General features: G+C 51.6%; 2 protein-coding genes across 9 annotated transcripts; one reads left to right on the plus strand and one right to left on the minus strand.

Moving 5' to 3' along the window:
• Positions 1-152: 152 nt before the first annotated feature.
• Positions 153-4,936, minus strand: BCS1L (BCS1 ubiquinol-cytochrome c reductase complex chaperone). Of its 5 annotated transcripts, none has more exons than XM_086340302.1 (8): positions 4,784-4,936; positions 2,274-2,642; positions 2,036-2,175; positions 1,629-1,823; positions 1,345-1,408; positions 948-1,117; positions 604-721; positions 153-462 (listed from the first exon to the last, which is right to left on the minus strand). In XM_086340302.1, exons 2-8 carry the CDS (start codon positions 2,591-2,593, stop codon positions 210-212), a joined length of 1,260 nt encoding a protein of 419 aa, XP_086196428.1. In that variant the 5' UTR covers positions 2,594-2,642; positions 4,784-4,936; the 3' UTR covers positions 153-209. The 5 variants fall into 5 exon arrangements, with proteins under 5 accessions (XP_086196428.1, XP_086196412.1, XP_086196390.1 ...); XM_086340286.1 differs by lacking the exon at positions 4,784-4,936 and adding an exon at positions 3,956-4,014; XM_086340264.1 differs by lacking the exon at positions 4,784-4,936 and adding an exon at positions 3,846-4,014.
• ZNF142 (zinc finger protein 142) lies at positions 4,081-23,785 on the plus strand. Of its 4 annotated transcripts, XM_086339851.1 has the most exons (11): positions 4,081-4,221; positions 4,477-4,629; positions 7,753-8,063; positions 10,190-10,789; positions 12,071-12,205; positions 13,337-14,161; positions 16,527-16,704; positions 17,669-20,591; positions 21,355-21,460; positions 21,862-21,901; positions 22,857-22,995. In XM_086339851.1, exons 3-10 carry the CDS (start codon positions 7,784-7,786, stop codon positions 21,894-21,896), a joined length of 5,082 nt encoding a protein of 1,693 aa, XP_086195977.1. In that variant the 5' UTR covers positions 4,081-4,221; positions 4,477-4,629; positions 7,753-7,783; the 3' UTR covers positions 21,897-21,901; positions 22,857-22,995. The 4 variants fall into 4 exon arrangements, with proteins under 4 accessions (XP_086195977.1, XP_086195955.1, XP_086195989.1 ...); XM_086339829.1 differs by lacking the exon at positions 21,862-21,901 and having other exon boundaries at positions 22,857-23,785; XM_086339863.1 differs by lacking the exons at positions 10,190-10,789; positions 21,862-21,901 and having other exon boundaries at positions 22,857-23,785.
• The last annotated feature ends 194 nt before the right edge of the window (positions 23,786-23,979 follow it).

Here is a 23,979-nt window from a genome sequence, read left to right on the forward strand (position 1 = left end):
CTTCTTCCCACCTTGTCTTAGGCAGGCTACGTCCCTAGCATTTGTATACGTGGATACCTGAGGGTCCCTGGAGGCATCTATGTTTACAGCCCCAGGATTTTATTCAAGTGCCAACATGGCGGGCGGGGTAGGAGGGAAGTCAGACACTAAAGTAGCTTGGCAGGTGTTTATTGATCTCCTGGAGAAGAAAGCTGGGCACAGCCCAGTTGTCACCTCCTCAGAGATTCTGCATTCTGAATGGCCCCTGCAGGGTCATTTTTATACAGCATGAAGTAGCCCTGCACCTGGGCAGGACTGATCTGTGTTGTAGCTTGAAGGACACGGTCTGCAAAGTTCTCAGCCAGGGAAGTTGCTTGCCCCGGGTAGAACCTCTGGAACATCTGGGTCAGCTGCCAGCGTGAGCAGTGGCCCACGTACTCCTTCATGTCTACTCGCCCGGGGCGTATCAGGGCAGGGTCGAGCCTAAAAAGAGAGGCAGCGAAAGCAGTCGTGAGCAGCAGTGCCACTGGCACCCCCAAAATGGTTCCTCCGAACCTCCTGATCCTCCAGAGAGGCTGAGGGGGATGGAGTCTCGCCTCCAGGTCTGAGTACCTCACTCCTTACCTGTCGATGTGGTTGGTGGTCATGAATACTATGCGAGCTTCGGTGGAAGCCACACCGTCCAGGGCGTTGAGCAGGCCACTGAAGGTGAGCCGGCCTAGACCCTGGTACTTTATTGGGTCTGGAGGAAGGCACAGAGGAAGCATGAGTGATCACAGCCCTACTTCAAATTAGCACCCCTGTCTGCTCCCTGCTTACTGTGCCCCCTACTTATCCATGTCTCCAGTGGACTCTGATTGCTAACCCAGGTATCCTCCACCTGCTCTCTGGATTTCTCCTTTATTCCACTGTTCCTCATTGAGAAATACCCTCTCTCCCCCCCGTGCCGTGAACACCCCCTCACTTACTCTCGGCGGCCAGGTCTCGACTGAGAAAGGCAGCATCCACGTCCTCCAAGAGCACCAGGCTCTGCTGTGGGGCCATGCTCAGCAGATGGTTGAGCCGGTCATCTGAGAGGCTGGAGTCCGTGAGACTCAGCAGGCAGATGCTGTGTTGCAGTTCCCCAGCCAGGGCTGTGCTATGGAGGGGTGACAGGTAATTGGCAAGCTGGGAACTGGTCCTTGGGTCCAACTGCTTGTTCCTTCCAGTACTAGCTTTGAATCTGAGGCCTAATCCTTCCACCACCTCACAGTAGTGCTCCATGTGTCTCATGTTTTCCTGTTCCCCACATTTATTTCCCTTTCCAACCCCACCAGCCCAATTTCTCTCTAGTTTGAGGGTTAAGAGAAGTTTGACTCTACTCACATAAAACTGCTCTTTCCACAACCAGGGGGCCCATAGAGTAGGTAGCCACGTCTGTAGGGAATGCCTAGGAATACAGCCAGGATGATCGTCAAGGCAAATGAATCATGTACTCTGCCCTAGATGTCCACATTCATCCCCAACCCTGCTCCCTGGAGGCCTGATGGCCTTGGCATTGGAAGCAATCATTCCTTTCAGGCAACCTTTCTTTCCCTTTCATCTATGGGAATGAGGATAGAGCTTTATATTTGCCCCATCTGGCCACCAAGACCTCAGCTGCTTCTCACCTCTGTCAATGTACCACTTGGGGTTATCAATGAATTCCCGGATGTCTCTGACAATTCGTTCAGTCAGACCCTGTTCGAGAACCACAGAATTCAGTGGCCGGCGGCGGCGTGGATAGCCAAAGGGGCGCCATTCAGAGCCCACAGCAGTGTACATCACTGTCTTCCCTTCCTCCTGCTGCAGGGCTAGCTCTCGAGCTGGGAGGGGGAAGATGAGACAAAACTCATAATTACCCTTTGCCATGCTACTAGGCAGAGCTGTGCCCAAACAGTCCCCAGGCCCTGCTCCATGGACCCAGATCCTCCTATTCCGCCTCTCCAAGCTTCTCTTCCTTTGATGTCAAATACTCCATCCCTGCAACTGCCACCCCCACCCCACCCCCAAAAATGCTGTCTGTGCCATCCCACACCTTCCTCCAGGATATTGAAGAAAACTTTTCGATCGGTGCCCAGAGCCGTGAAGGTGACAGATTCCCAAGGAGTCCCCGTCTGCAGGTCTATCATCTGCATCTCTCGGCTCCGTTCCACCCGGATCCATTTCCCCTGATACCTGAATAAGAATGAGCAAAATGAGGTGAACAAACAGGTCAAGTCCACCTCCTCTCATTCTTTTCCACTCTCAGAGCCCTCTCTGGCTTCCAGCCTTACCAGATAAAGTGGTTTCCAGGGCTGGGGACAAATTCAAACTTAGTGGAGATGCGGCCACTCTCATGCTGAAGGTACGTCGTCTCAACGCTGAGGTGCTGAGTTCGGGTACTGTGGCGGGTGAGCCAGCTAAGCAACCAGGCGTAGCTCCGGTCTCGAGCTGGGACTTCCAGTGTGATCATGTAATGGCGCCGGAATGCCACCAAGCCCAGTTGGGCGCCCTTCCGGGCCAGGGCCAGGGCAGTGCCCACACCCACCAGCCCAAATCCAGCCCCAAAGTAGGGATTGTCCTTCAGGGCCAGAACAAAGTCTGAGAGGGGCATCTTGAAAGGAAAACACTGAACCTCACGGGCCCCGAGGCATTTTCAAGACCTGGAGATGGGGGGCAGTAGAGATGGGATAAAGCACTAATTAGTTTTAAAAAAGGACTCAAATTCCTCTCGCGCCCCACAGAAGCTGGGAGAGGAATGACAGGTCAGTATTACAACGTGCTTCAATACCCTCCCTTAGTGGGGTGGGGCTGGTATTGGACCCAAGGGGTGAGACTGAGCCACTTGTCCCATTTTGCCTTTCATTATCCTGTTTCATACCTGTGTCCTGCCAGACACTATTCTGGAATTCCTTAAACCTGACTGAATGATATAACCGACTTCAGGATAATAGATGGACAGCATTTTTGTGGTCCCTGGGATCAGTTGAGACAGGGACCCACTGGCCAGAATGAGCAGGGAAGTTACTCTCTTCTGTCAATCTGTCAATATCCTCATGCCTTGCTATCACGTATCATGTCTTTCAGGTATCCTTTCATCTACTTTACATTCTAATGTCCTGTTAGCCCTTTTATTACCTCCCATCTAAACTGTCTCTTCGAAATTAATTTTAATTCTTGAAGTGGCATCTTAGTGGATCTCCACTTTGGTCATGCTTCACCAAACTGCTCTACAGGGGTCGAGAGTGTTCTTCATAAGGCTCTGCTTCAATGCCATTAGTTTCCCTATTCCAACACCTCCAATGACTGGCTCTCAACAGGTCCCTGAATTAGGTGAAAACTCCTCTGCCACCACAACACGGGGCCCACGTACCTTTAATGGCTTAGTTCCCAATATTCTCTGTTGAACAAATATACAAGCCTCCTTCCTCCTTGACTCGGAATGCCCATTTTATTTCCCTCAATCTCTATAGAGTTCAAATCCCGCCCATCTGCTACCTTTTCCACGGAGATTCCCCCGAATTTCACTCCCCGCCCCGCAATAAAATGTGACTGGGCCTGATTCTAGGCTGTAAGATCCCGAAAGGGGTAGGAGGTCAAATCGTTTCTAGCACACTTCACCCGACCCCCCGCCGGTTTGCTTTATGCCGGCACGCAGTGCGGTGAACTGACAGCAGTGAACTCTGCTGAAGCTCAGAACAGGATCCAGAATTCCAAAATTCCTATGCGTGGAAGGCCACAGACAAAGCCCTTTCAGCTCCTGGTCCTTGTCGGACGCCCAGAAGCCTCCTCCCGAACCCCCTCCACACCCCAGCTCGCGCCTCCAGCAGCGTGGTTTGCAGCAATCAGTCACTCCTCCCCCTTACCGCCATGACTCTCTGGCCCTTCCTCTCGATGGTTTCACCCCTCGGCTCTTTGGGCACTCTCCACTTGGCTTCGCCCCTGAATTCTTTCATCTACTTCCCGTCACACCCACCGAGACGGCAACACCACTCTGCTCCACAACTCTCGATGGTACTCTTCGGGCTTCAGGGCGAGAGGAGGTGGGGGCGGGGGGAAACGATAGGAAGAACCATAGAGAGAGTATTCCACCAGCCTCACAAAGAAAGAGAGAGCGGCCTCCATATGCCGCGGTCCTAGAGGCTTCTGGGCCGGAGGTGGTCGCACAAAGAGCGTCCCGGGAGGCCACTCCAGCCGCTGGACGACCATAGAGATGAGGCTCCTGCCCGCCTAGGGCCGGAGGTAAGCTGGAGGCTGCGGGGCGGGAACTAATAGGGAGTGCGGGCGGAGCAGGCCGGAGGCAAAAGTTTCTCAAACCGCAGAATGAGGGGTAGGCCTGGGCCATGGGAACGCTCGGGAGAAGTGCAGAAGGGAGCGCGGCGACGAGCGAGGCCCCGGCGCATCAGATCAGCAACCCCGGCGTCATTGCTGTGGACCCCACCCGGTTACACGCTGCCTCTCCTTAGGACAGTAAGCATGACGATGCTCCCTCCTTAGCCTTGCAGGTTACAAAACGATTTTCCCGTTTGCCGGCAATAGTGATTCCCGCTCCCGCCCAACGATGTGGAGGCTGTCTTCGCCTCCACTTTACAAACAGGAAAGCTGACGGCCCGGGAAGCGAGGGGACTACAGTCTGCCCAAGGCCACGCGGTGAGTAGAGCCCACAGGCAAGTGGAAATGGGGTGCCTTGGTCCCCAGACCCGATCTCACCCTTTCCCCAGGCCTTCTCTCTGCCTTAATGTGTCCTTTCTTTTCCTCGGTACCGCTGCCCCGAAGATAACCTCATTTCTTCTCTTGTGCCCACCTGTGTCCCACCTCACTCGGCCTTCCAGCGGCTGACGGTTCTCAGTCTAGACGACACCCCCTCCTCCTTGGCTCCCCGTTAAGGCAATTATTACTGGAGCTGGAAGATTCCTTAGAGCAGCGATACGTGGAGTCTGTGGTTTCCAGAGAACCCTCTGAGGGCGGAAGTGCGCTGCTCTACCACCTTCTGAATTTCCCTAATCTGAGTCTTTGAGTTGCAGAATTCTCACCCACAAAATGATTTTCTAGCCCTAGGCGCCCCTTACCTGACCTTCATGCCTCAGTTTCATGGAGTGATTATACTATCATCCTTAATTCCTAATTACTTAGCGCAAACTAATTTTAGCAATGGAGAAGGCAATGGCACCCCACTCCAGTACTCTTGCCTGGAGAATCCCAGGGACAGGGGAGCCTGGTGGGCTGCAGTCTATGGGGTCGCACAGAGTCGGACACGACTGAAGCGACTTAGCAGCAGCAGCATAACAGGATATGCAATTTAGTTGACATTCACTTCTGAGTTGAGTTCCAATGTTCAATATTAGGTCCATAATGAATGAGAAATTTCTCCAGGTGTGTTACTTTATACATAAGGCGCCTCTGGTTTGTTATCTTAGTAGAAGCCTAGCCTTGCATCTCTGTCTTCAGTTCTTAACTGTGTGTAAGTGTGTGCTCAGTCGTGTCCAACTCTTTGTGACCACATGGACTGTGGCCCATCAGGCTCCTCTGTCCTTGAAATTTCCCAGGCAAGCATACTGGAATAGGTTGCCATTTCCTACCCCGTGGGATCTTCCCGATGCAGGGATCAAACCTATGTCTCTTGCGTCTCCTGCATTGGCAGGCAGATTCTTTACCACTGCATCACAGTTTTTCATTAGAATCCCTTGTCTGACTTGCATAGGCTGTTGTGATTTATGTTCAGTGAAGTGATAACTTCCCGTAAAATCCACTCAGAAAGCTCCAAGTCTAGGGAGGGAGACTGACAAGTAAACAATAGTGCAGTGTGACATGTTTCTGATAGAACTATGTACGAAGTGTCATGAGGACCCTAGAGACAGAAACTTAGATGAACCGTGTCAGGATGCCATCATAGTAAAGTGACATTTATTTATTTGGCTGCTCCAGGTCTGAGTTATCTTTGATCTTACTTGTGGCATGCAAACTCCTAGTTGTGGTATGTGGCATCTAGTTCCCTGACCAGGGCCCCCTGCATTGGGAGCACGAGTCTTAGCTACTGGACTACCAGGGAAGTCCCTGTACAGATTCTTAAAGGATAGTTAGGAGTTGGTCAGCCAGACAAGAGAGATGACAAAGGGGAGAAGGCCCAGCAAGTTGAGAGATGTATAGTATATAGAAGCAGAAGAGAATGTGGTGAGTCTGGGAAAGGGCAAATCAATGAAAAGTTGAATCACTGGCTCAGAGATCTTCTGCAGAGAGAGGTGGGAGATGAATCTAGAGAGGGCAGCAGGGCCAGATCATGAAGGAAGGGCTGTGAGCTAAGGAATAGTGAGATCCTAAGATGTTAAGAGGGGAAGGGACCTCTGAGATCCCTTGAAAGTGAAAGTGAAAGTCTCTCAGTTGTGTCTGACTGTTTGCAACCCCATGGACTATACAGTCCATGGAATTCTCCAGGCCAGAATACTGGAGTGGGTAGCCTTTCCCTTCTCCAGGGGATCATCCCTACCCAGGGATCGAAACCAGGTCTCCCACATTGCAGGCAGATTATTTACCAACTGAGCCACAAGGGAAGCCCAAGAATACCAGAGTGGATAGCCTATCCCTTCTCTGGTGAATCTTCCCAACCCAAGAATTGAACCGGGGTGTCCTGCATTGCAGGTGGAGTCTTTACCAGCTGAGCTGTCAGGGAATCCCTGATAGCTTGGCCCTACCCAATTTTGTTGCAGATAAGAAAACTGAGACCCAGATTGCTTACTGATATGACAAAGGTCACTTAGCTCCAAGAAACAATGTTTAGTATATGGGTCACAATTTCTTGTCTCGTTGCTATATTGACCACTATTATCATTTTAATGCCTTTGTTCTAAACATTGTCTTCTTTTTTTTTCTCCTTTAGCCATAGACTTTATTGTTTGAATATTTGCAACTATTATTCTATACACAAATTTTAATTTCTTACAAAACTCTATATTCCATATTGCTAGGTCACTTCACTTTCCATTTTATGCCACATTTCTGTCAAGAGATATTTCCTGAAACTGGAGCCTATTATACAGATGAAATAAGCCAGAAAGAAAAACACCAATACAGTATACTAACACATATATATGTGTTAGTAAGATGGTAACGATACAGTATACTAACACGTATATATGTGTTAGAAAGATGGTAATGATAACCCTGTATGCGAGACAGCGAAAGAGACACAGATGTATAGAACAGTCTTTTGGACTCTGTGGGAGAGGGCGAGGGCGGGATGATATGGGAGAATGGCATTGAAACATGTAAATTGTCACATGTGAAATGAATCGCCAGTCCAGGTTCGATGCATGATACAGGGTCCTCGGTGCTGGTGGGATGGGGACTGGGAGGGAGATGGGAGGGGCGTTCAGGATGGGGAACACATGTACACCCATGGTGGATTCATGTCAATGTATGGCAAAACCAATACAGTTTTGTAAAGTAAAAAAATCACAATCTGTCTGATTGTGTGTTGCTGTTGTTGTTCAGTTGCTAAGTTGTGTCCAACTCTTTGCGATGCCCTGGACTGTAGCCCCCCAAGCTCCTCTGTCCATGAGATTTCCCAGGCAAGAATACTGGAGTGGGTTGCCATTTCCTTCTCCAGGTAAACATTGTCTTAAAAAGAAAATGTCCATGTTAACTAGGTATGGCATGCTGCCATGCAAGGACATGCCTAATTGGGGCAGGCATTGGGCTGTGCACCCACCCCAACTGGGAAGAAAGTGAGAGATCTAATTATATGTTGTTTGATTTTTCTTCTGGTTGGTTTATCAGCATATAAGAGGCCACAGCACAGAAACTGGTGATGATGACGGACACCGTGTTGGACTCACAGCCAGCCAACAGCACTGGGGAGATGGATGGACTGTGCCCTGAGCTACTGCTGATCCCCCCACCTCTCTCTAACCATGGAATCCTAGAGCCTGTCCATAGCCCCTGTCCTGGGAACCCTCCACCTTTGCCTCCTGACCCAGGCTGCCTGTTGGTAGAAGCCACAGCCACTGAAGAGGACACAGGGAACATGGAGATCATTGTGGAAGCAGTAGCTGGAAATCTGTCCCCAGGTGCTCCTGGAGAGACTCCAGGTATAAACACAGTTGCTAGCAGGGCAGTAGGATAAGCAAGCCTGAGTTTTTTGTCCGTGCTATTTTTGATCCTTGCCTATAAACAAGATGAAGACACAAGGTGGCATCCTATTTTTATACTTAGAGATGTTGTAATTTGATTTGCAGTTGGTGAATGTTGATTGGAGGCTGGCAAGGTGGTGCACAACTTGTACCAAGCTCTTGGCAGTCTCCCTGAAAGGGCTTTATGTCTGCTAGGCAGTAATCCAGGAGGGAAGACCTTTCTGACACCTCTGCCCAATTCTTACTGCTATTGTCCTCAGGGATTCTTTTCTCCATGTTGACCCTCCCACCCAGGGACTGCAGCCAGGGTTTAAGCAAAAGGCCCAGCCTCCCTCTACCACCCAGGGCTTGGCAGGGCTTCCTAGAGGTAATCTGCTATTTCCCTGCTCTGATTTCTTGTGGATAACATATTTAACTCCCAAGGCATGCGTTATGACTGGGAGTTGAACAATTTATGTTAGAAGAAAGATTCTCCCTGTTATTCTTCCTACATCTACAACTTCTTATTTTTGGGTAGCTTCCCTATTTTTTAACTGTCATCTTCCAGCTACAGTTGTACCAATTTTCCTTGTCAGTGTGCAAAGAATACTGGGAAAGATTAGCTGGTTTGATCGTATAACATTTCTAAACTTTAATGTGGTGAAAGAAATAGTAAATAAATTGAGAAGGAACCTAGAAAGACATTTGCAATATATAAGAAGAGTTAATATCTTTAAAATTCAAAGAGCTGCACAGTAAGAAAAAGAAACAGTTTTGTTTTTTTTTTTTAAAGGGGAGGGGAAGAAACCTACATGCAATTCACTAAAAAAAAAGTCTCTAACCATAATATCACTAACAGACAAATTCTAGTTAAAAGTACCTATGAGATGCCACTTCTGTTTTGCAACACTTGGGCAAAAATTAAGCTTTTTTTTTTTTTTTTTTTTTTTAATAAAACTAGTGTTGGTGAGGCTATGGGAAGCAGACCCTATCTTATAGTTTATGGAGAGTATAAATTAGTGTGATCTTTTGAAGGTCAATTTATCCACATAACAAAATTTAAATGAGTGTATTCTGACCCAGTAATTCTACTTCTAGGGATCTATTCTATAGAATGTGTCACATACGCACACAAAGATACAGGAATAAGGATGTGTAGGGCAGCTTTCTTTACAGTATTTGGAAACAACCCAGATATCCATCAGTAAGGTTAATTTCATTTTGCTCTATCCATGCTCTGAAGTATCGTGAACTGGACAAAAAAAAATATGAGATAGACCTAAATGTACTACTTTTAGATAAAAATATCTTTGATATATAGCAAGTAGAAAAAAAAAATTATGAAAATGTGACCCCATGAGGCCTGAAAAAATATAGACCAAATTGTGTGTGTGAGGCTGGGAGGTGGATATTCTTATATAGATGTGCTGTTGCACTGAATTTTTATTTAAACAAAGAAAAATATAAAGAGAAAAAAGACTACCAGAATGGAGGACAAACCTGGACTCCACCGTTAACAAGCATGGTGGCCTTAACCTTGCAGAATCCCAGGTCCCTCTTCTCATAGGGCATTTGGAGGACCAAGTAAAAGTGTTTCCTAAGCCTTTCTTTGTCAAGGTCCTGCCATTACTTAAGAAATGGCAGCAATTACTATGAATGTGATTTGGCTCATTTCAGAAAGGCTGTCCTCCATTTTATGAGTCACTGTGCATTTGAAAGTCTTTTCACAGAATATAAAAGTAGACATATATATTGTCATGTATGTCACAGACATTACCCCCAGATTGTCATTTTCTTCTTGTGAGAATTTCTAATTTTTCATTTGGGCAAAATATATCACCTTTTCTTAATGCTTTTTGGATTTGGTTGATGCTTGTTACTTTCACTTCACAAATATTTATGAAATGCCTACTTTGTGCTGAGTATCATGTAAGATAGACTGTCCTTGACCTTAGGGGCTTACAGTCAGGTGTAGAATCAGACTTAAGTCCATCTCCATTCCGCAGACATGAAAAGATCCACTTATATTTTCTGCTGGTAACTAACTCCTCTGAGTCTCATTCTGTCTGATTCTGTGCCTTTCTCTGTCGGTCCTCTGCCTACAGGTGTCCTGGTAAAGGTGATGGAGGTGTACTTCTGTGAGCGCTGTGAGCAGAGCTTCGCAGAGCCCACTCTGCTGGCCCTGCACCAGTGCACTGAGACCCTTATGCAGCCCGTGCAGGGCCTCCCTACCCCACCCTGCTCTGTAGAGCTGCCCCCCAGCAACCTCACTCTCCCCAGCCCTCTGCAGGGCCAGAGCCCACCAGATAGCCCCCTGCCATGCCCTGTGTGTAGACAAGAGTTTGCCCAACCCCAGGCCCTGAAGAGCCACTTCAAGATGCACTGGGGCACCCCCGACACCTTCTCCTGCCCAGAGTCTGGCTGTGTGTTCTCCACTGAAGATCGCAAGGAGCTCCACCAGCACCTGAGGCTGACCCACAGAGCGCTTCCGGTGCCCTGTTCCTTCCGGGGCTGCCCCCTGCTCTTTGGGAGCCAGCAGGGCATGGAGCTGCATCGGCAGACCCATTACCCTTTCCACTGCAACCGCTGCAGCTTTGTGGGCTCCAACGTCAAACTCTTCCGGCAGCATCAGCGGAGTCATGGGGCTGGGACGCAGCAAGAACTGTCTGCTGTAATGGGTCTTCCTTCCCAGGAGTTGCTGCCAGGTATGAGGTCAAGGGCCCAGCAGTCTCCTGCCTGGAACACAGCTGCAGTTGGTCTGTAGAAGAGGCAGTTGTTACAGATGCCATGAATGTATGCATGAATTTAAGAGAATCCAGAGTAGTAGCTCAGGAGGTCAGGATTACTGACTGATGTGGGAGGGCATCTAGACATCCTGGACCAGGCAGGCAATGACTGAAGATTGGCTTAGGCTGCACTGAAGTGATTTAACCAACATCTCTTCTGATCCATCTTAGAACTTTCTGAGGGCAGAAGCTAAATTGCCCTGCCCGTCAGTGGCTATAGCCACTGGTGGAATGCCTGTGGACTCCTGTTAGAGCAAGTGGAATTGGGCAGGAGAAGCTGGGGTTATTTTAAAAAGAAACCTTCAATGGAGGTGGTGCTTCAATGATTCTTATTCCTCTTGGTCTCAAAAAGAGAGCGTGAGGTGAGTAGAGGAGCAGGAGGAAATAGAGAAATCAGACCAGCGGGGCCAGGGTTCTGATGAGAGAATTTGGCTTGCTACCACTGATTTGTGCTCTGGTGCAAACAGAAGATTCTTCTTTCCTGGAATGAAAAAGTCATACATCTTTGCCTTACAGTGGCAGCTGCCTCTATTGAGGGATAGAAGGAATGGGTTTGGAGCGCAGGCAATGTCCCTGAATTGCTGAGTTGGATTTTTCAGTAGACGTTTAGACGTCAGGGATATTTGCCCGCACTGAGCCACCAGCTGTTAGCCCTGGGGACCTGAGTCAAGGAAGTATAGTCTAGTCTGTCCTCCTCTACTCTGTGTCCCTCTCCCCACTCCAGTGACCTCAAAGCTCTTACCTTCAAGGGGTCTGAGTTTGGTGTTATCTGAGGTTTGATTTACTTTGTGAAAGTGAAAGTCTCTCAGTCATGTCCAACTCTTTGTGACCCCATGAACTATAGCCTGGCAGGCTACTCTGTCCATGGGATTCTCCAGGCCAGTATACTAGAGTGGGTAGCTGTTCCCTTCTCCAGCGGATCTTCCCACCCCAGGGATCGAAACCAGGTCTCCCACATTGCAGATGGATTCTTTACTGTCTGAGCCGCTAGTGAAGCCCTTGATTTACTTTAGATTGGAGCATTACTAACAGCTTAGCTCCTGATCTTTCTGTCCCCTTGGGAATAAACGTATGTGCTTAGAACCCAGGATTTTCTTATGCTTCACAGTGAGAGGTGATTCTTCCCAGCCAGTAAGAGGGAAATTCAAGCACTCAGTGCTGCGCTGGCTTCTCTAGTCATCAAGTTCTTTGCACTTGCAGCTCCCAAAGTGCCTCCAGGAACGGGAGAGCCTTCAGAGGAGACAGGAGCACCCTCACCTGGGCAGGAGTCAGTGGAAGAGGAGGAAGAGGAGCGTGGTAGCCAGAAGAGCTCCCAGAAAGCCCTGGAGCTGGAAGGTAATGCCTGATGGGCTTGAACCTCTTGGTGGGGAGGAACAGACTTGGAGGGCCTGGCATTGAGGCTCTGGGGTTTGGTTTTCTGAGTTTTGGTTCACATCCTTGCGTTCCTAACATTCTTCTTCGACACAGCTACTGGGGAAGTGATAGATGGGCACAGTCCCTGGTGACACAGTGCATGCGGGTTAAGTCGCTTCAGTCTGACTCTGTGCGACCTCCTAGCCTGCCAGGCTTCTCTGTCCATGGGATTTTCCAGACATGAATACTGGAGTGGGTTGCTGTGCACTCCTCCAGGGGATCTTCCCAACCCAGGGATTGAACCTGTGCTTCTTACATCTACCTGCATTGACAGGCGGGTTTTTTATCACTGGTACCACCTGGGAAGCCCCTGGTGATGCAGGGAAAGGTAAATAGCGTTTGCTCTCAGAGTTGGTTTTCCTCAGGCAGAAGGCTCTTCTGTGAGGAGAGAGAGGATGATATTCATAGTACGAAGATGCCAGAGGTTAGCAACTGGCAGCCTGTCTTGTCTGACATTGAGCCCCCTAAGACTGCATTTCTGAACCCTTGCATTCCCATCTACTCCCATCTGAGTAGAACAGCATTTGAAGCCCATTCCCACAGGGAGCATATTTACCAACAGATGACCAGGAAGGATCTGATTATATTTATTACCAGCTCTCTGACCGGAGTATTCAGAAGTAAGAGTACTTTGCCTTGTCTTCCCTCTGCTCACTCCCTGTGAGGTCCTTCTCCTTCCAACCAGCCCTCCTGATTCTTCCAACTGCCCCCATGGAGGGCAGGAGGAACAAGAATGTTCCATCAAGATTGTTCTTTTGAGCTTTTCTGGATAGAGTCTTAGGAATAGAGGGTGGCTGGGTGAAGCACTTCTTACAGGCCACAGCATGGTCTGAGAAGTCGTGATTTTCTTTCTCTAAATACTTGAATGTCTTGTCTCTTCTTCGAGCCTGCAGAGTTTGAGATGCTACTGTTTGGTTTCCCGGAGAGAAAGGAGCAAGGCCATGCAGGCGTGCATGTTTTGTCTGGGCAGACTGTGGTTCTCCCATTATATGGTCAGTCCCTGGCCTATTGAAGACTCACTGTCAACCCTCCCCTCCTTTTTCCCTCTCCCAGGCACTGTAGCTTCTGGCACCGAGTCCCTCTTCAAGACCCACATGTGTCCAGAATGCAAGCGCTGCTTCAAGAAGCGAACTCATCTGGTGGAGCACCTACACCTCCACTTCCCAGACCCCAGTCTCCAGTGCCCCAACTGCCAGAAGTTCTTCACCAGTAAGAGCAAGCTTAAGACCCACCTGCTGCGGGAGCTGGGCCAGAAGGCCCACCGCTGCCCGCTGTGCCACTACAGCGCCGTGGAGAGGAATGCCCTCAACCGTCACATGGCCAGCATGCACGAGGACATCTCCAACTTCTACTCGGACACCTACGCCTGTCCTGTCTGCCGGGAGGAGTTCCGCCTCAGCCAGGCCCTGAAGGAGCACCTCAAGAGCCACACCGTGGCCGCCGCGGCCGAGCCACAGCCCCTCCGCTGCTTCCAGGAGGGCTGCGGCCACACGGCACCCGACCGCAAGGCCTTCGTGAAGCACCTGAAGGAGACCCACGGGGTGCGGGCTGTGGAGTGCCGCCACCACTCGTGCCCCATGCTCTTCGCCACGGTGGAAGCCATGGAAGCCCACCATAAGAGCCACTATGCCTTCCACTGCCCCCACTGTGACTTCGCCTGCTCCAACAAGCACCTGTTCCGCAAACACAAGAAGCAGGGCCACCCCGGCAGTGAAGAGCTGCGCTGCACCTTCTGTCCTTTTGCCACCTTCAACCCGGTGGCCTACCAGGACCATGTGGGCAAGATGCACGCTCACGAGAAGATCCACCAGTGCCCTGAGTGCAGCTTTGCCACCGCCCACAAGAGGGTGCTCATCCGCCACATGCTGCTGCACACCGGTGAGGTGGCTTCCCTCGCTCCGTGTAGTGGGGGCGATGGCGGCAAATGGGAGCTTTCCGTGTGTGCCAGGCACATGGTGGGGCTTTGCATACATTGCATAGGACTCATGAGGTAAATCTAGCATCTGAAGTTCACAAATGAGCCTTAAGCTGAAAGTCCATCAACTCAGAAAGTGGTCAGGCTGGGGTTTGAATCCAGGCCCTCTGACCCAGGGGCTTCCCCGGTGGCTCAGACGGTAAAGCATCTACCTGCAATGCGGGAGACCTGGGTTCAATCCCTGGGTCAGGAAGATCCCCTGGGGAAGGAAATGGCAACCCACTCCAGTACTCTTGCATGGAAAATTCCATGGCCGGAGGAGCCTGGTAGGCTACAATCCATGGGGTCGCAAAGAGTCGGACACGTCTGAGCAACTTCACTTTCACTTTCCTCAGACCCTGTGCTCTTGTGCCTCACCTTTAATGCCCTGGTGGGTTCTGCCCACCCCTAGTCAGGCATGTTTACCTAGCCTGTTAAAGCAAAGAAGCCCAAACCAGGACAGATGCCTGCCTTTGTACCTCAAGTTCTGTGATGTGCTGTGAGAGATGGGGCTGAGGGGACTGAGCCATCCTTATATGTTATAGTCTTGGCAGCCATGACACTGAAAGATGATCACGTCTCATGACCTGCAAGTTGCAGGTTTTTCAACTCAGACTTTTTAATTGGTTATCAGCATTACTGGTACTTTGAATAAAAACCAAATCAGGCTCCCTGGCTATATAGCATCTGCCCATTTGTGATCTCTATGTAAGTATCGGTGGATTGACCAGACATTTAAAAAAAATCTCATCAAAGATTCTTTAGTTTGGGAGGACGGTTTTTAGGCAGCTTGTGGCAAAGCCATTGTTGTTCCCATTAAACAGTTCATTACTATATAGGCTTTAGTCACAAAATCTCATTTTGGGGGGCCTTTCCTAAAACCTCACATCAATATAGGCGTGTTTTCTTTTATTGTACTTCACTTTATTATTCTTAGCAGATACTATGTTTTTTATAAATTGAAGGTTTGTGGCAACCTTGCATTGCCAGGTGATGGTTAGCATTTTTTAGCAGTATTTTTTAATCAAGGCATGCACATTGTTTTGTTAGAATGCTGTTACACAGTTGATAGACTTCAGTGCAGTATATGAACAAAACATTTTTATGTGTACTGGGAAGCCATAAAATTTGTGTGATTTGCCTTGTTGCAGTATATGCTTTACTGCAATGGTCTGGAACTGAGCCCATAATGTCTCTGAGATGTTTGTGAAGGCAATGGCACCCCACTCCAGTACTCTTGCCTGGAAAATCCCATGGATGGAGGAGCCTGGTAGGCTGTAGTCCATGGGGTCGCTAAGAGTCGGACACGACTGAGCGACTTCACTTTCCCTTTACAGTTTACAGAGTTCTTCCATATTTATTATTCATAACAATCTTGTGACGGAGGCAGGTGAAGATGAGAGACCCTGAACATTTAAATGGCCTGTTTCAGGATCCCACAGCTGGTATTAGAACCAGAGCCAGCTGGTTGCTTTTCTTTCACCATCAGGGGAGAAGCTGAGTGGGTAGCAGGGGCCTCAGGGAAAGGTGTTGAAAGGAATATGGGCCCAGCCTCACCAGTCAGTGCCAGGTCTTGACCAGCTTACACGGACAGCTCGTCCTGGAGTCCTCTGGGGCATCTTATTTAAACTTTATGTCTACTGTGTGAGGTCAGTATTTTTGTGTCCCTCCCCTCCCCCCACCTTTTTGAAAACCAGGAAACTGAGACTTAGAGGGGATAAATGACCTGCCCAAGGCCACACAGTAGTAAACTGGAATTTCAGCCACTGCCGAATAGCTCTATGGTTTCTCTGTGCCTCAGCTTCTTCCTCTGTAACATGGGGGAATCAGAACACCTGCCTCGTGGGGCTGTTGTGAGGATTCAGTAAGGGGAGGCATTTTTATAAAGTGCTCAGAAAGGCGCCTGGCACGTAGTGAGCACTGTGTAAATGTCAGCTATTAATATCTTTATGACTGTGTTGGACTCCAGAGTTAACCACTATGTCATATTACCTAATTTTTTCCTCCTCCTCTTCCACAAAACTAAGTGGATTGGGCTAAGTGGAGCAGTTGGCCACCAGTGCCAGTAAGCTGTATAACAAATCTAGAACCAACTTTGAAAAAAGCTGGGTCTTTGTTTCCGCCCCTCTTCCCTGGTTTCGGGGTGGAGGCGTGGTCATCCGAGAGGGCCATGGGGCAGTGTTGACTCTGCCATCAGCACCTCAGCTTCCACTCCTGCCAGGCATCAGGGCATCCTCAGTCAGTCCGTGTCTGACCTGTGTCCTCTCCCCATTCACCCCACCCCCACAGGTGAGAAGCCCCACAAGTGTGAACTGTGCGACTTCACTTGCCGAGACGTGAGCTACCTGTCCAAGCACATGCTGACCCACTCCAGCACCAAGGATTACATGTGCACCGAGTGCGGCTACGTCACCAAGTGGAAGCACTACCTCAGCGTGCACATGCGCAAGCACGCAGGCGACCTCAGGCATGCGCGCACGTGTGCCTCCCTCCCTCCCTCCCTCCCCCAGTGACCGGGGGTTAAGCTGGCTGAAGTCGGCTCCTAGCCCTGTCTCTCTTCCGGCTCCAAGAGACTCCTCACACCCCTTTGCTCCTGTCATCTCTGTTCCACTGCCTCCAACTGACCTCTGCCTGTGGGCCAGGCTGAGATCTGAGCCCAGTGAGACCTCTCTGGGCTCAGGGAAGGGAGTGCAGACCCAGAGGAGAGGCCCCGAGACTGAGGTGTCATTTGAGCTCTGAGCCCAGTCCTGGTGACATAGATGGGCTATGCTTGTGACCCCGACCTTGGCACTTCCACATCCCGGCAAGTTCCCCTCTGACCAGTGGGTTCAGCTGGCTAGGGAGTCTCTCCTTAGCTTTCACACCTCTGTGGAGAGTGGGAACTCGGTGCAGAAACCTGCCCGAGGGGCTGTAGCCATGTCAGCACCCTGGAAGTCTGCAGAAGTTTGCTGATTCATATCTTCCCTTTAAGGAAGAAACATAGATTAAGAGTTAGAATACAAGCCCTGAAGCTAGACTGTCACTGCCCTTCACTTCCTTTGTAACTTGAGGCAAGTTATTAACTTATATGCCTTAGTCTCCTTACTGATAAAATGGAGATACCTAGTTCATAGGGTAGCAGAAAAGATGATTCAGTTAGATGACAAGGGACTTCCCTGGCAGTGCAGTGGTCAAGACTTTGTCTTCCAATGCACCAGGTAAGGGTTTGATCCCTTGTTGGGGAACCAAGATCCCACATGCCTCGCGGCCAAAAAAACAAAACAAAACAGAAGCAATATTGTAACAAATTTAATAAAGACTTTTAAGAAAATGTTTTAAATCAGATGACACATGTACAAGTAAATGTGGAACCTGGCCCGTGGTATGAATTTATGAGTGACTGGTAGTGGCTATGATTAACTTAATAATTGTGATCTTTCCCTCTTTGGCAGATACCAGTGCAACCAGTGCTCCTATCGCTGCCACCGGGCTGATCAGCTGAGCAGCCACAAACTGCGGCACCAGGGCAAGTCCCTGATGTGTGAGGTGTGTGCCTTCGCCTGTAAGCGGAAGTACGAGCTGCAGAAGCACATGGCTTCCCAGCACCACCCCGGGACTCCAGTGCCGCTTTACCCCTGCCGCTACTGCAGCTACCAGAGCCGCCACAAGCAGGCGCTGCTGAGCCACGAGAACTGCAAGCATACCCGCCTCCGCGAGTTCCGCTGTGCCCTCTGTGACTACCGCACCTTCAGCAACACCACGCTCTTCTTCCACAAGCGCAAGGCCCATGGCTACGTGCCCGGCGACCAGGTCTGGCAGCTCCGTGGTGCCAGCCAGGAGCCAGAAGGGGCCAGGCAGTGCCCAACACCCTCACCAGACTCAGAGCCTGCAAGTCAACCGTCTGCCCAGCCTGAGGGGCCGGACCATGATCCCGGGGCAGTGATAGACCCCACCCTGATCCAGGCCCTGCCAGAGACCAGCGAGGAGGGCAGTGCTGGGAAACAGGACAGCAGCGAGGTTCCCCAGGGGGATGACGTCGTTGGCAGCCCCAGTCCAGCGGAGGTAGACGAGGGCAGCTGCACACTACACCTCGAGGCCCTGGGAGTTGAGCTGGGACCTGTGGCTGACCCGCCCCTTGAGGAAGTCACCGAAACTGCTGTGGAGTTCAGGCCCCTGGACCCCCCAGGGCCCCTGAGCCTGGAAGGGCCAGAGGGAACTTTGACAGACCTGTCTACCTTTGAGGGTGCTGGAACTTCTGACTTGGGTGCTGAAGAACCCATTCTGGAAAAATCAGGCTCTCAGCCCCCAACCAATCCTCCTTCCTCAGAGGAGCCCCTAGATGGCTGGGTGGGAACCTTCAAGGCAACTACAGCCACCGAGACAGCACCCCTGCCCCAGCTCCCTGAATCCGAGTCATTACTCAAGGCCCTAAGGAGGCAGGACAAAGAGCAGGCAGAGGCACTGGTACTGGAAGGGCGAGTCCAGATGGTCGTGATTCAGGCAGAGGGGAGAGCTTTCCGCTGCCCACACTGCCCATTCATCACCCGCCGGGAGAAAGCCCTGAGTCTGCACTCCAGGGCTGGGTGCCAGGGCCGCCGAGAGCCCCTGCTCTGCCCCGAGTGCGGCGCTAGCTTTAAGCAGCAGCGTGGCCTCAGCACACACCTGCTGAAGAAGTGCCCAGTTCTGCTCAGAAAGAACAAGGGCTTGCCCAGACCAGATTCACCCATCATTCTGCAGCCTTTGCCCCCAAGCACCGCGGCCTCAGAGGATGCAGAAGGTGGGAAGCCCCCAGCTGCACCATTAGGAGAAGAGATCGTGCTCCCAAGAGATGCTCCTGAGCCTTCTAGAGAGCCAGAGAAGATAGGGGAGCCTCTTGCCTTGCTCTCTGGCTCTACAGTCCCTCCTGTGGGAGACTCCTTGCCCTCAGAGGCCCCTGAGAAGTTCCACTTTGAGCAGGGCAAGTTTCATTGCAACTCATGTGCGTTCCTCTGCTCTCGCCTCTCCTCCATCACCTCTCACGTGGCTGAGGGCTGCCGGGGTGGACGTGGCTGGGGAGGAAAGCGAGGGGCTGTCCAGACCCAGCCTGCCCTGTCTCCACTGAGCAGCGGGAATTCTGCACCCCTGAGTGGTGGGAGTACAGAGCGCAGCCCAGGGGATGGGGAGCTGGCTCTGCTGCCAAAGCAGAAAGCAGCCCGCTTCTCCTGCCCCACGTGTCCCTTTAGCTGTCAGCAGGAGCGGGCTCTGCGGACTCACCAGACCCGGGGCTGCCCCCTGGAGCCCTCTGGAGAGCTGCGCTGTGGCCTCTGCCCCTTCACTGCTCCCGCTCCTGCTGCTCTGAAGCTCCACCAGAAGCGCCGGCACCCCGCCGCCACCCCGGCCCGAGGCCCCCGGCCCCCTCTGCAGTGCGGGGACTGCGGCTTCACCTGTAAGCAGAGCCGGTGCCTGCAGCAGCACCGACGGCTGAAGCACGAGGGGGTGAAGCCGCATCAGTGCCCCTTCTGTGACTTCTCCACCACCCGACGGTACCGGCTCGAGGCCCACCAGTCCCGACACACAGGGGTTGGCCGCATCCGCTGCAACTCCTGTCCTCAGACGTTCGGAACCAACTCCAAACTGCGCCTGCACCGGCTGAGGGTGCACGACAAAACGCCTACCCACTTCTGTCCCCTCTGTGACTACAGCGGCTACCTCCGCCATGACATCACCCGCCATGTCAACAGCTGCCACCAGGGCACCCCAGCCTTTGCCTGCCCTCAGTGCGAGGCCCAGTTCAGCTCCGAGACCGCACTCAAGCAGCACGCACTGCGCCGGCATCCAGAGCCCACGCTGCCCACCCCCGGCTCTCCGGCGGAGGCCACCGAGGGCCCCCTGCACTGCACCCGCTGCGGGCTGCTGTGCGCCAGCCCCGCCAGCCTACGGGGGCACACCCGGAAGCAGCACCCCCGGCTCGAGTGTGGGGCCTGCCAGGAGGCCTTCCCCAGCCGGCCGGCACTGGACGAGCACCGGAGGCAGCAGCATTTCAGCCACCGCTGCCAGCTCTGTGACTTTGCTGCCCGGGAGCGGGTGGGCCTGGTGAAGCACTACTTGGAGCAGCACGAGGAGACTTCCGAGGCAGCGGCAGCCTCAGCCGGGGAGGGGGACTCTGGCCAGCCCCCTCTGCGCTGCCCCTTCTGTGACTTTGCCTGCCGCCACCAGCTGGTGCTCGATCACCACGTGAAAGGGCATGGGGGCACCCGGCTCTACAAGTGCACGGACTGTGCTTACAGCACCAAGAACCGGCAGAAGATCACCTGGCACAGCCGTATCCACACCGGGGAAAAGCCCTACCGCTGTCACCTCTGTCCCTATGCCTGTGCGGACCCCTCTCGCCTCAAGGTAAGGTCAGGGGCCATGGGGTCCAGAAACGGAAGGAAGGCAGCTGCAGCGTTAAAACCACCTAGGCTCTCTAATCCTGATTCTTCCAAGTACTAGCTCTGTGCCTTGAGTCAAGTCCCTTAACTTCTCCAAGCCTCAGGTTCCTCATCTGTGAGAAAAGGGGATAATGTTGCATAGCGTTGTTACAAAGGTAGAATTCCAGGACTTCCTGGTGGTCCAGTGGTTAAGACTCCGTGCTCCCAGTGCAGGGGGCGTAGGCTCAATCCCTGGTCAGGGAACTAAGATCCCCCATGCCACGTAACCAAAAAAAAAAAGAATTCCGTAATATATGCTTGGCATATGATAAAGGCATGTAATAGGTTGTAGATAATCTAGATAATAATAGCTAACATTTTTTGATCACTTATACTGTATGTTGGGCATTAATTTTAATCCTTATGAAAATATGAAATATAGTTGCTTTCACTGTTTCCCATTTTACAGATTAATAAACTGAGAATTAGGGGTTAGGTTGCCCAAAGACACAGCTAAATGAGTGGCAGAGCTGAGATTGGGTATACCTGAGACTGGCCAAATGGATCAAGGTGGTGTCCGAGTGACTGGCCTAGGGGACCCGATTGGCAGTGGGGGGGATGGGTCGGCTTGGTGCAGGGAACAGGATTATCTGCCAGCAGTTTCTCTGCCTGTTAGCCCTATTTCCACATCCAGTGAGTACCCATTAGGCACATGTTCTCTGGGTGCTCTCTGCTCTTCTCTCCTCCAGTACCATATGCGGATCCACAAGGAGGAACGGAAGTATCTGTGCCCTGACTGTGGCTACAAGTGCAAGTGGGTCAACCAGCTTAAGTACCACATGACTAAGCACACAGGTGAGTCTGCGTGGTTTCCACGGGCCCGAGGGGCTCCCCTGTGCCCTGGCACACCCAGCCTCCCAGAGCTGGTGTATGTCCTTATGCAGATTTGGGGTGCATATCAGTTTTCACATCAGGGTAGTGGGTCAATTAAAAAGCCAGAATAACTTCCCAACCCACTGAAAGCCTATCAGAATCAGGAGAGGTGAACCTGGGGGTCTGGGCATGTGTGCTTTGCAAAACCTTCCCAGGGGATTGTGGCACACGGTCACCCCCTTCCTGTTGAGAACCCCCAACTTGAGCATGAGGAACCAGATCTACCTGGTTCCTGTCGAAACAGGATGGAACTATCGTGAGTGAGGAGGAGAAAGTAGAGGGCTTGCCTGTCTTAACTTGTCCTTTTTTTCCCTCCTGAGTAGAGTTCACGGACCACATGTTCTCAGAGATGGGTTAATGATGGTATGTCTTGATTGCTGCATATGGCCCACCCTGTAAGGGAATTAACCAGGTGCATTTCAAGACCCTCTGCCTCTATGGATGCCACTACTTTTTACCTCTATCTCTCCCCTCTTAAGTATTTTCTTTTACTTCCTGAGTTGAACAAGGAATTGTATTTAAATAGATTCCCAGTTCCATGAGTACTCCAGGACCAAAGTGAAAGTCGCTCAGTTGTGTCCGACTCTCCGCGACCCCATGGACCGTAGCCCAGCAGGCTCCTCTGTCCATGGGATTCTCCAGGCAAGAATACTGGAGTGGGTTGCCATTTCCTCCTCCAGGGGATCTTCATGACTCAGGGATCGAACCCAGGTCTTCCGCACTCTAGGCAGAGTCTCTACCATCTGAGCCACCAGGGAAGCCCAGAGTTGATTTCACTTGTCTTGCTTTTCCCCACGACATCCTCGTCTGACCCAGGACCCCACACGACCTTGAGTTGTCATGTCTCCTTGGGCTCCTCTGGGACGCACAGTTTCTCAGACTTCCTGTACTTTGATGACCTTGACAATTCTAAGGATTGCTCAGGGATTCTGTGGAAGGTCCCTCAGCTGGGATTTCTCTGGTGGTTTTCTCGTGGTGGCCTTGATGGGGGGGTTTGGGAGGAAGACCCAGGACCAAAACGGGGTTGGAATTCCGCATGTAGAAAACTTAGTATATTTGAGTCTTTATTGCTGTCAGCTGGCTACTTAGGGGTCCAGTTAGTTACCAGCATCCATTGAGCACCCACTGTCTACAAGGGATTGTGTGGAAGAACGGGAGCACATCAGACAGGATCGGAACATGTCAGAGACATGGTCCTTTGTCAGCTGGCTGGCTGCGTTCCTTATGTGCCAGGATCACAGTGGCACTTCTGGTCCATGGATCCTTGTTCCACCTCTTTCAGTGGCAACCCGTTCCCTGTCCTTCCCCTGTCCCACAGGACTGAAGCCATACCAGTGTCCCGAGTGTGAGTACTGCACCAACCGGGCCGACGCGCTGCGCGTGCACCAGGAGACACGGCACCGGGAAGCTCGGGCCTTCATGTGCGAGCAGTGTGGCAAAGCCTTCAAGACGCGCTTCCTGCTGCGCACCCACCTGCGCAAGCACAGCGAGGCCAAGCCCTACGTGTGCAACGTGTGCCACCGGGCTTTCCGCTGGGCCGCCGGCCTGCGCCATCACGCCCTCACCCACACCGACCGCCACCCCTTCTTCTGCCGCCTCTGCAGCTACAAGGCCAAGCAGAAGTTCCAGGTGGTCAAGCATGTGCGCAGGCACCACCCTGACCAGGCTGACCCCAACCAAGGCGTGGGCAAAGACCCCACCACTCCCACGGTGCATCTGCACGACGTGCAACTGGAAGACCCTGGCCCGCCCGCTCCTGCTGCTCCGCCCACTGGACCTGAGGGCTGAGCACCCCCACTTCCCAGACACGAGGAGGGTGTGGACCCACGTGCAGACTGGACCCAAACGCTGAGCCCCGACACCTCCCAGACACGAGGAGGGTGTGGACCCGACTGGACCCAGAGCTAGCCCGAGGAGCTCAGGGCTGTGGGAGGGGCTGGCTTCAGGGCATAAATGAGGCTGGAACCCTCCTGGGAATCTGGCCCATAGTACTTGGAAGTTGATATAAAAGAGAGACCTGGACCACAAATTGATTTCTGTTGAGGCACACTGTGTTTTTGACCTGTGTGTTCTTAATTTCTTCACCATTGCCCCACCAAAGTCCCTGGCTATAAGATCGTGGATTACCCACTTCATCTCTTTCCTTCTTAACTGTGTCAAGTTCCTATTTCCTCAGCATCCTCAAAACAGTTGTATCTAACCGCATGTGCTGTTGTGCCCCCTGCTCCATAAAGCATGGTTAAATGATTCGTAGCTTATATAGACTCTTCCATGTCCCCGACTTTAATACTGCCAGGCTGTCTCTCAGTGCGCCCTGTCCCCTCTCAGGCCTCCTTCACTCCTTTGTCTCCTTCATCTTCACTGAGTGATTGGTTCTGAAACAGGACCAGGTCTGCCTTCTGTCTGTCATAGAGCCTGAGTTAGCCCTTGCCTGCTCCTTA

This window comes from Bos grunniens, chromosome 2 (assembly GCF_055505025.1).
Source record: "Bos grunniens cultivar Pamir isolate PY7600 chromosome 2, Bosgru_T2T1.0, whole genome shotgun sequence".
NCBI lineage: Eukaryota > Metazoa > Chordata > Mammalia > Artiodactyla > Bovidae > Bos > Bos grunniens.

Bases quoted from the DNA above. Each gene is read 5' to 3' on its own strand.
- BCS1L (XM_086340302.1), bottom strand. From the start codon at position 2,593: ATGCCCCTCTCAGACTTTGTTCTGGCCCTGAAGGACAATCCCTACTTT. The intron at 2,176-2,273 runs GTAAGGCTGGAA...ATTCTTATTCAG, and splicing joins CCTGGAAACCACTTTATCTG to GTATCAGGGGAAATGGATCC. The intron at 1,118-1,344 runs GTGAGTAGAGTC...ACCCCTCCATAG, and splicing joins TGTGGAAAGAGCAGTTTTAT to CACAGCCCTGGCTGGGGAAC.
- ZNF142 (XM_086339829.1), top strand. From the start codon at position 7,784: ATGATGACGGACACCGTGTTGGACTCACAGCCAGCCAACAGCACTGGG. The intron at 8,064-10,189 runs GTATAAACACAG...CTCTGCCTACAG, and splicing joins TGCTCCTGGAGAGACTCCAG to GTGTCCTGGTAAAGGTGATG. The intron at 10,790-12,070 runs GTATGAGGTCAA...TTGCACTTGCAG, and splicing joins TTCCCAGGAGTTGCTGCCAG to CTCCCAAAGTGCCTCCAGGA.